The sequence below is a fragment of the Raphanus sativus genome, unplaced genomic scaffold (assembly GCF_000801105.2).
Source record: "Raphanus sativus cultivar WK10039 unplaced genomic scaffold, ASM80110v3 Scaffold2553, whole genome shotgun sequence".
Classification (NCBI taxonomy): domain Eukaryota; kingdom Viridiplantae; phylum Streptophyta; class Magnoliopsida; order Brassicales; family Brassicaceae; genus Raphanus; species Raphanus sativus.
The window spans coordinates 1-10,664 of NW_026617861.1; the positions used below are offsets into that span (position 1 = coordinate 1).

The following is a 10,664-nucleotide window of genomic DNA, read 5'->3' on the forward strand; positions in this document are numbered from 1 at the left end:
GGTGGGATCCCTACCTTGTCTTGAATCTTCTCCTTTAAATACTCAACAATGTCTAAGCTGTCAACTTCTACGGTAATGGTCTCACCGGTGAATGTTTTCACAAATATTTGAATTCCAGGGCGTAAAAAACGGACGAAAAGGAACGACTCCTTCCAGATCTTGTAATCCGACAAGCGACGGTCATCCTCTAGCTGTTGACCGGCAAAGATCAAAATCTGGTGGTGCGGATAGATTCCCTCTATATCTTTGATCCTGTCCTTGACGTTTTTAACGCTGTCTGAGTTTTTGACCTCAAGGGCTATAGTCTTGCACGTAAGAGTCTTTATGAAGATACGTATACTTTCGGTCACCCTGAGAACACAGTGGACAGATGAGTCTTTTTGGATATTGTAATCAGCCAAGGTACTGTCACCTTCCATCTGATATCCGGCAAAGATAAGCCTCTGCTGGTCCGTTGGAAACCCTTCCTTACGTTGTATAATTGTCTTAACAAAGTCAATGGTGCTTGAGCCTTGGACCACAAGGAATATGGTCTTGCCTGTAAGGAACTTAACAAAGATTCGCATAAATCCTCCCAACCTAAGAACCAAGTGTAGAGTTGAATATTCTTGGATATTGCAATCAGACACGGTAAGGTGATCCTCCATATCATGATATCCGACAAAGACAAGTCTCTGCTGGTCGCTAGGGATTCCTTCCATACGTTGTATCATTGCCTTGACGTCGCCAATGGTGTCTGAGCTTCGGACATGAAGAGTTGTGGTCACGCCAACGCCTATAAGAGTCTTTACGAAGACGAAGATTCGCATAACTCCTCCCGGTCTAATAACCAAGTGTAGAATTGAATCTCTTTCGATATAGTAATCACCCAAGGTACGGTTATCCTCCATCATAATTCCGAAAAAGGAAAGCATCTGCTTGTCGCTAAGGATTCCTCTCTCCTCTTGTATCATTGCCTTGACGTTGCCAATGGTGTCTGACCTTCGGACGTAAAGAGTTATGGTCTTGTCTACAAGTAGGAAGATTCGCATACTTCCTCTCAACCTGAGAAACAAGCGGATAGTTGAATCTTTTTGGACATTGTAATCAGCCAAGGTACGGTGATCTTCCATCTCATGTCTGGCAAAGATAAACCTCTGCTGGTCGATAGGGACTCCTTCCTTATCCTGTATCATTGTCTTGATGTTTTCAATGGTGTTTGAGCTTTCCACCTCAAGGGTTATGACCCGGCGTCTCATATAATAGTTAACAAAGATTTGCATCCCCATCTGAAAAAAAAAGTAAGTTTAATTCTCGTTAGCACTCATAACTCATAAAGAATTTCCCACAGATCCTAATGAAGCTTATCTAACAATAAAAAACGAATTTAAGGGGGAAAACAAGCAACACATAATGGTTCAGAAGTTTGAAGAGACAACATACCTGAGTTTAAGAAAGTTTTGCACAGCTTTAGGTTTTGTGTTTGTGTTTGTAAAATAAAAAGAGATGATTTACAACTAGACGATAGTCTTTTTATATTGTGGCTTAGCCTTATAGTATCCTTATCAAGAGTTAATAAAATATAAATCTTAGTTAGATAAAGTTTAGAATTAATTGTTGAAATCTTTTCACTAAATAATTCATATTCCTATACTGTGTACGTATATGATTTGTACACGTTAACTAATAATTAAACGTCCCAATAGTTAAACCCTAAATTCATACTCTTATGAAGTTGTTGTTATTATATAGCAAAGACTCTAAACTTTCAGATTCAGTTGCTTACTTGTACAGAGTGGCTTATTTGAATTCTTCCTTATTGTATTGCAAAATGCAAGATGTCGCGAAGATTTTGCTTATTGAATCCAAAAGATTTTGCTTCTTTATTTTGGGCTGATCTTGAATTTGCAGGGAAGAGTACGCTTTTGAATCATTTGTTTGGAACAAACTTTAGAGAGATGGATGGATGCATTTAGAGGAAGGCATGTTCCTGCCCATTGTTTACTTTGTTGGAAGAATACTTGGTTCCTTGGGTTACAGGTCTCAGACGAGTAAGGGAATCTGGATTGCTAGATGCGCTGGTATTGAACCTTACACCGTTGCGATGGATTTGGAGGGTACCGATGGAAGAGAGCGTGGAGAAATATGTTGCCTCTCAGTCCTTGTCACATTTGGTTCTTTTAATACTTTTTTATCATATAACTGTGAGCCTTACCACTGCTTGTGAATGACTTCTATTGATCGGAGTCTTAGCTTAATAAGCCCACACAAAGAATGTTGAGTGCAGAATGGCTTTACCTTATTCTTGTATTTGGCTGTTAGGATGATACTGCTTTCGAGAAACAGAGTTCTCTCTTTGCACTTGCTGTCTCAGACATAGTTCTCGTAAACATATAAGTTGTCCTCTGCACTCTACTTTCTTCAATAGGACGTTCTTTTCTGTCTTTGTCTTATAGCGTGCTGGCTCTCGGATTTATAATGCAGGTGGTGTCATGATATTGGTCGGGAACAAGCAGCAAACAAAGCTTTTTTGAAGACTGTGTTCCAGGTAAGTTAAGTGTCTTGCATCTTCTTATCAGCATGAGTGTAAACACTATTTTTTTTTTCCTGCTACATACAATCAATCAGGTTAAGCTAGTGGAAGTACTAAAGACCTAAAGACCTAATCGTTGGAACTGCAGAAACAGAGCTTTGACTGGAAGTTCCAGGCTTTTTGATCGTTATTGTGCATTCCTGTTTAAGCTGCTAGAAAAGGTGCCAATTAGGATTTTGCATTAAAAGGTTTATAGCTTCTGAATTTGCAAAAAATCTCTGTTTTCAACGGGTTCAAATGCTGTAGAAGAAGATCTTCTAGCTCTGGAATAAGTAGCTTCAAGTGGCTTAATCTTTATCAAACTATCTAATCCCTGCATTGGTGTTCTCTCGTACCATAAAGGTGTCTAAAAGGATTATATAAGCAACAATCTTATTTCATACATAAGCCATTAAAATGTGTTTTATTCCATCAAATTCTTGTTTAACATTTATCTTGAAGATTCCATGTTTCTTTCACATCTAATACAAATTTTACCAAATGAAATACAAAAAAAAATCCAGAAGAAAATAAATTTGGTTAAAAAATAACTATTAAGATCGATCAGCGAAAGGAGATTTTGTTAGCCCTAGAAAAATGATTCTAAAATCAAGAAAATAATAAAAGTCCAACAGACCAAAAGAAAAAGGAAAAGCTAAGAAGAAATGATGTATGGTTCTTCAACCAAACCATCATGATGATGCTCGAACTCGTGTGTTTCACTAGAAACCTCTTCCACAGGCTTAATGTCCTCACATTCATCAATGAAGCCACCTTTCATATTCACCGTCGTTGATGAATCTTGAAGTTGAAGACACCACATGTCTTCTTGTAACCCGTTAAAGTTTCCAGAGGAACAATATTGTTGTTGTTCTTGTTGCTGCTGAATTGGTTCTTGGACATGGTGAAGAGGGTAGCTGTAAGGAATCGAGTTGTTGTTGTTGTTTAGATCACAAGAACTCGAAAAACTAGAGAGATCCTCAGGTTCTTGAATCTGAATATGCGGTTCTTGATGATGATTACGGAACACAGCCAATTGCTGAACAACCATCTCCAACTCGTTTTTTGAGTATTCGATCTGGTACTGAAGCTTTCTAATGATGCTATAGCATCCTTCGATGGGATCATTGGCACGTGCATCGGATTGAAACATGATTGTATACATAGCGGCGTCTTTATCAGGAGGGCTAAGGTCTTTGATGATCTTGGTGATGTTGCTTACACCAAAGAGCTTATGCGCGTTGAGGAATTGTCGGTGACGGTCGTGAGGGAAGTAAGGAGCGAGAAGACAATCAGGAGCACATTTTCTACGTTGGTATTTGCAAGCCGCGCATGCTTGGTTTGTGGTGTTGTTGTTGTTGCTGGTGCTGCTTGAAGGTTTTAATGGTGTTGGTTTGGGATGTAATGAGAAGACAGAAGAAGAAGGTTTGCCTGATGGCATTTTTTTGTTTTGTTTTGATGGGTTTGCGAGTTATCGGTTCCTTAGTTTTCTCCTGGTGGAAAGGAATTACAGGAGAATGGAGAGAAAATGAGGGAGGAGAGACAAGATGATATAAGAGAGAGGCAATGAGATGAGAGAGAGAAAGAGAAAGAAAGAGATTTTGACCTATTCAAAGTCATGGGGCTAGTGTCTATATTTAGAAAAGTGATAGAAAGTGAAACATGGTCATGTTCTTCTAATGGTGAAAAATAGAAAATATGACTGGAATTTACTAAAAATTGGATATGTATAGGTTATGATATTATGTGTTTGGATGTAATAATAAGAAGATAAAAGTATATATGGTTAGATGAGTTTGCGTTACCGGCTATTAAAATCCTTTTTTTTTTCCTTCGTCTGCAACCGCTTTTCTCTTGCTCATATGCATCATTAACAAGTTCTTGGATCCAACGCAATAACCATAAACTTAACAAGGTTTATTTTTAGGGTTAAACTTTCATTTACAGCTTAGATTCAAAACAAACTAACATGCATAATGGAAAACAAACCTAACCTTGTCGAACACCGAACCTTCCTAGGATTTTGGCCTGTTGGGGAAGAAATATGTGAGTTTGTAAATGGTGCGAGATGGAAACTAAAGGAAAACAAAATACAATTGTTTATTTTATTTCTTCCTCTTCTGGCTTCTTTGACTTAGGATGTGAGACAAGCTTCCATGTTGTAGAAGAGTCTGAAACCAGAAAAGCAAAGAACGATACAAGTTGGTCAAAACAGTAACAAATGCAACAAATTTTCCCGGTTGGTTGGTTTGCATGGTTTGCAGTTGCACTGAGCTTGGAACATAAGAAGAGCACATACGTGGGCGGCAGAACTGGTCGGCCATAAATCCAAAATTTTCAATATACTTATGAGTTATGAGCTTTTCCCATATTCACAGATTTGAAGTATCCATCTTGTCCAATTATGTTGGTTTTTTTGTTGAGCACTATCCCTTCTTTACAACTCTCCAGATCGACAACCACAACAACTTTCTTCTCTTCGTCAATGAAGAAACTCCCAGCTTGATTACCATCCATACAACCGTAGGTGATCCTTAAGAACTTGCTCCATGAAACCTCACATGGATCAATCTTATTCGTGACCCAAATCTCTAATGAGTCAGCCAGCTTTCATGCAATACCGCAAGCTGCTCTTCTCTAACACAAGATAGAGAGAAAAGTTTATCTATACCATGAGATTTAAACGGCAGAGGCAACCGCTTTCCAAATCTCTCTGTTGTAAAATCAAAAGAGAGTATATACTCAATATTGTTTCCTCTTATCCGTATTTTCTCTCCAGCCAAAAAATAAATATATCCCTTCAAAGACACAACACGTTGAGAATAATCGATAGACCAGTTTTGATTGGCTTGGTTAGAGAAATCTGGTCGAGTATCGAATAATATGTTTGAAATTTGTATGATGGTGAATCCCTTGCTTCTACTAATACTAGAGAATAAAGAAAATGACCAAATGTATAGAACTTATGTATTATAATGAAACAGAACAAGCACCAATACTCCGCTTTTATGCAAGAGTGGAGATAACTCTATATCCCACTCAAACTGATATATGAGGAAACAAAGTAGGTCTAGATAAGAGAAAACAAAAATTCTATACTTCAAATTAAAACGTATTACTGCTCTAACATGAACGTTATATTCTTCAATACTAGGCTGATGGAAAGTATAGAGGCTACAGCGTATAGATTAAGGGTAACAAAATATTGCTTAGAGAGTTACGCAATCTATAAATCTTTCATTTCAAAATAAAAAGTTGATAATTGATGTATAACTAATTCTTCAATTACCACACCAATAAAAAAAACATCATGAATGGCTAATTTTTGAAGAGTTATGTTCCCGGAGAAAAGGATGACTATAATTTCTATCCAGGTGAAGAAAACCAGTCTGACCAAATCAGATCATGGATATCTCCTACTTCCACATGAACTCTTGCACTGATCACACCAAACAAACTAGTATAATTTAAGTTAATGGCCAAGTTTGATTACATATCCAAGTGACATGAACGAAGAGGCTAAAACATTCAAAAGCCGAATTCTTTATTAGATGATATATAGCAAACACAGAAATTAATAGTTTTCCGAAGATATTTGATGCAAATTAAGTATTGTACATAGAACTAATTAATTTTCACTTTCTTCTGATTTTACCGGTTGGTTTGGTTTGTAGTTGCACTGAGCTTGGAACATAAGAAGAGCATGCATGTGTGCGACATAATTCATTGATCATATATCCATGCTTGCTTCGTTTTCCAATATACCGAGTCTTTCCAATATTCACAGATTTGAAGTATCTATCTGGTCCAAGTATGTGGGCACTTTGGTTGAGACCAGTCACGATCCATCTTTTATACAATAGATCGACAACCAAAACAACTTTCTTTTCTTCATCAACGAAGAAACTCCCAGGTTTAATATCACGAATACAGCTAGAGGTGACTCTCAAGAACTTTCTCCACGAAACCTCACCATGATCAATTTTTATTGTGACCCAAATCTCCAATGCTTGACCAATCACCCTGCTGTAATGTAATATTACAGCTAGCTGCTCTTCTCTGACACAAGATAAGACAACTTTATCCGAATAATGAGATTTAAACGGCATAGGCAGCAGTTTACGAAATCTCTCTGTCGTAAAATCAAAAGAGAGTATACAATCAGTATTATTGTTTGTTTCACCTATTCTTATTTTCTCTTCAACCAAAAAATAAGTATGTCCCTTCAAAGACACACCACGTTGATAATAATCTATATGCCAGTTGTGATTGACATTAGAAACCTTCCATGTATTAGAGCTCAAATCGAAGATTTCATACCCAAGAACCATGTAACCGCTTTTATAGTCACCTAAAATCCCCAAGATTTTGTGGTTATGGTTCTTGTCATATCCAATAGCGTATTTTTCTCCACCTAGGAAAGTGTTTCTTGGTTGAATCCACCTTGTTTGACCCAAATAAGGATTCCACACCAAGAGCCTTGACTGGTCTCTGGTGACGCATAGCAATAAGCCTTCACACTGAAAGATTTGAGAGATCTCTACTTGGTCAAGTACACTTACTTGCTTTATAGATGGATCAACGAAGTCTGCTTCGTTTTGGATTCCTTGGAGATCAAACTTCATCGAGCAAACCCTAAAATCCTTCATCATGAACCCTAGAAAATGCTTCCTTCTTGCTGCTGATTCGCATAAAACCTCAGACTTAGAGATAGAGTTCCAATTTTTACAAGTGGATCGCACTGCGTTTAGGGATGTCAATGGAACCATAGAGAATATCTCTTTTGTCAAATCTTCTGGAAGATCGGACATCGTTGTCATTTTTTTCCGAAGTTGCAAACTAGGGCAAGATCTTTTTACGTGTCGCCTATTTATATAACGGCGGTGTTGGTATCTTTATTGCTTGTTGTTTCGTAAATCTTGATTGAATATTTCTACAATAGGATTCTAGACAAATTAATATTAATATTAATATTTAGAATAATTTAATTTTAAATATTTTAAATAAACCGTTTGATGAAAAAATATAGAATATTTTTAAATAAAATTAAAGCATTTAGAAATTAACATGTGTCATTAAAATATCTAATGCATATCTAGATGTTTAAATTTGAGATATCCTTCTCTTTTTCTTTTTCTATTTTCTTATAGACGACATATCTCTTCTATATTTGTCTAGAGTTTCCTAGATTTAATTGTGAGCCTGTAGAAAAGTTTCAGTTTCCAGCAAATTAGACCATTTCTAAGGGGGAGTTTTTCCCATTCAAGCTCTTAAAAATGTATTATGTATATATTATATAAATATAAGTATTTGTGAGATCCATAATCTTTGTGAAATCCTATAGGTAAAAATTCTTAAACATTATTTTAAAAACCTTTGCCTATGAAGTTCCACACAAAATTGTAGACCCCACAAATATTTATACTTATATAATATATACATACATAAATATATACATAATACATTCTTAAGAGTTTCAATGGAAAAAACTTCATTGGAGACGTTCTTAGATCCGCAACTAAAAAAAAGTCCAATTTTTAGATGCAACTTGGTTTGGTCGGATATCGAATAATGTTTCATTTGGGGAAAATCGCGATATTTGCTTATATTCAAACTGTCATTTAACTAGCATATTAAACCATCAAATTAGTTTTTGTATCAGAAAAAAATTCAACTTTGCTTACTTGTTTATTAAATAAGATGATGTGTTAATTTTCCTTGTAAATATTTCTTTTTAATAATTTAATAAATAAAAATTAACAATAATAGAAATAAAAAAATAGAAAATACTAAATCAAAATTCAAACTTCTCTAAAAAATAAAAAAAATTAATGAGAAAAATCTTAGTTTTCTTTGAAAATCAAATAAAAATTCTAAAACTTCTAAAAGTATATTACATTTAAAATTCTCTATCTTTGTTTACGATAACAGGTTTGAGACACCGATGATAAAATGAAAATTTTAGATATACTATCACCAACAATATAATTTTGTACATATCGCCATTAACCTTAACATTTTTCATCATATAGCCAATGATAACTGCATCAAAATTTATTATTATCAATATGTCAGAAACTGCACCTTCGTTGGCAATATAAAAAAAATGTTATTTTTATTGGCAATACGACCAAAAATTTTATTATTAATAACGATATTTTTGAGAAAGAATATTTCATTAAATTTCAGAATTTATCTTTATTTAAAAAATTCTTATATTTTGTTTAAAATTTGAATTTTTAAAAGTTCAAAACCCTTTTCAGTTTTTAAGAAAATATTTCTTTTTTATAAAATCTATTTTTTAGTTTTTAATTATTCCTTACTTTTTCCTATTTTTATTTATTGTTAATTACTTTTATTAAATAATAAAACAAATAAAAGAAAAACACTGACACATAATATTTTTTTTAATTTTTTAATTTTTGTTTTTTCTAATATCATTCATTTTCTATTTTTTCTTTTTATTATTTAAAAAAAAAAATTAAAACAAAAACAAAACTGATACGTCACTTTATTTACAAGTAAACCAGTCACATTATTCGATAGATGTCTTGGACTCCCTCCCCTCCTATCCCGTTGAAGACTACACACGTTTCTGTTTCTCAACTAGGAACTGAAAACTCCCGACCTTGATTGCCCCCAGTTGTTTCAACCTCAGTCTCAAGTGTCTGGTCCAAATGCTACTTTTGACTCTCAAGGTTGCATTCTTCTTGAGCTGGAAAATAATAACTTTGTCCCCTCTCTTACCTCTCCTGCAAACAAACACCAATGAAGCTCTTCGGCTCTTGCTACAGATATTCTGGTTAGTATTTTTGCTAACAGTTCTGAAGTTGTAGAGCATGTGTTTAAACCATGTAACGCATCTCCAGTGGATGCGTCAACAGCTTTCAACCATGTCTCAGAAGAAAAAGACTGCTTAGCACCAACTGAAGAAACTTTTGACTCTACTACATTCTCTTCACCACTAGCATCTCTTTCGACAGTTACAAAACACGAGAAAGAAGATTCTGATGTTCAAACTCCTCAGTTTGATTAGTAAGTGATGATGTTTCAAAGCTCCATGCCAGCTAAAGAATATGTTGCTTCATCGAATCCATTTCAGTTCAAGTCTACCGTCTCAAATGAGACGACTCTCATACAGTCCTCTGACCCATCTTTTAGACTTCTGCAATGGAGTCTTCCTTCCTCCTAAAGCATATAACGAAACGGCCCAAAGGTCTCGTAGTGGTAGAAACTTGAAGCCAACTCAAAAGCTAAAGGAAAAAGAATGGATCACAGTGACGGGTAAAGGAAAAAGAGGTCGTGGTCAACAAGGTGGCCGAGGACCTCTGCACTAGTTTCATCAACATGAGAATGTTGACTCTACTGTTTTTTCTTCGTTGATGTTTATCTCCATTTACTCTCTCTTTGAACTAACCATTACTATGTAATATTTGCTAGTATATAAATTGAATGCCCTTTTTCAGAAAAAAAAAAACTTGCTACTCCCAATCAAGAAAACTCTTATCCGAAACAAAACCTTGTTCAAAAAGAGATACTCGATCTATAAATCTTTCGTTTCTAAATAAGAAGTTGATAATTGATGTAACTAATTCTTCCTTTAGCACACTAGTGAAAAAAGAAAAAGAAAACATTATGATTGACTAACTTTTGAAGGGTTCTGTGGAAAGAGGAAGACTTTAAACCATTCTGACCAAATCAGATCATGAAGCTTCTTCTACAAACAACACACTTTTTGATTCTTTAAGTCATTTCTCCTACTTCAACAGGATCTCTTGCATTGACATCTAACAACTAGTTTGATTTAAGTTAATTATATCAGAGTTTATTACATATCCAAGTGACATGAACAATGGAATACGAGGCTATAACATTCTATAGCCAAATTCTTTATTATATGATTAAATAGCAAAACACAAACTAGTAATTTTTAGAAGATGAATATGACGCAACAAACACAAAGTAGTGTACATAGAACTAATTAGTTTCACTTTCTTCTAACTTTCCGCGCGGTTGTTTGGTTTGTAGTGACACTGAGCTTGGAACAAAAGAAGAGCACACAAGTGGGCGACATATGTCATATGTCATATATCCAAACCTGCCACGTTTTCCA

At 35.1% G+C, this 10,664-nt stretch overlaps 3 protein-coding genes across 3 annotated transcripts; all 3 read right to left on the bottom strand.

The window, feature by feature from the left end:
* Nucleotides 1-5: 5 nt before the first annotated feature.
* Nucleotides 6-1,508, bottom strand: LOC108807609 (polyubiquitin-like; the record flags this gene model as incomplete). The annotated part of the gene is made up of 2 exons (XM_057000352.1): nucleotides 1,423-1,508; nucleotides 6-1,268 (listed from the first exon to the last, which is right to left on the bottom strand). A coding segment is annotated over exon 2 (1,263 nt), but the record flags the coding sequence as incomplete, so codon positions are not given.
* A 1,453-nt stretch (nucleotides 1,509-2,961) lies between these two features.
* On the bottom strand, nucleotides 2,962-4,036 carry LOC108807063 (LOB domain-containing protein 22-like). The gene has a single exon (XM_018579301.2). It carries the CDS (start codon nucleotides 3,990-3,992, stop codon nucleotides 3,207-3,209), a length of 786 nt encoding a protein of 261 aa, XP_018434803.1. The 5' UTR covers nucleotides 3,993-4,036; the 3' UTR covers nucleotides 2,962-3,206.
* A 725-nt stretch (nucleotides 4,037-4,761) lies between these two features.
* On the bottom strand, nucleotides 4,762-7,377 carry LOC108807608 (F-box/kelch-repeat protein At3g13680-like). The gene is made up of 3 exons (XM_018579876.2): nucleotides 6,574-7,377; nucleotides 5,501-5,513; nucleotides 4,762-5,142 (listed from the first exon to the last, which is right to left on the bottom strand). The coding sequence occupies exons 1-3, from the start codon at nucleotides 7,369-7,371 to the stop codon at nucleotides 4,898-4,900; spliced, it is 1,056 nt and encodes a 351-aa protein (XP_018435378.1). The 5' UTR covers nucleotides 7,372-7,377; the 3' UTR covers nucleotides 4,762-4,897.
* Between the last annotated feature and the right edge of the window lie 3,287 nt (nucleotides 7,378-10,664).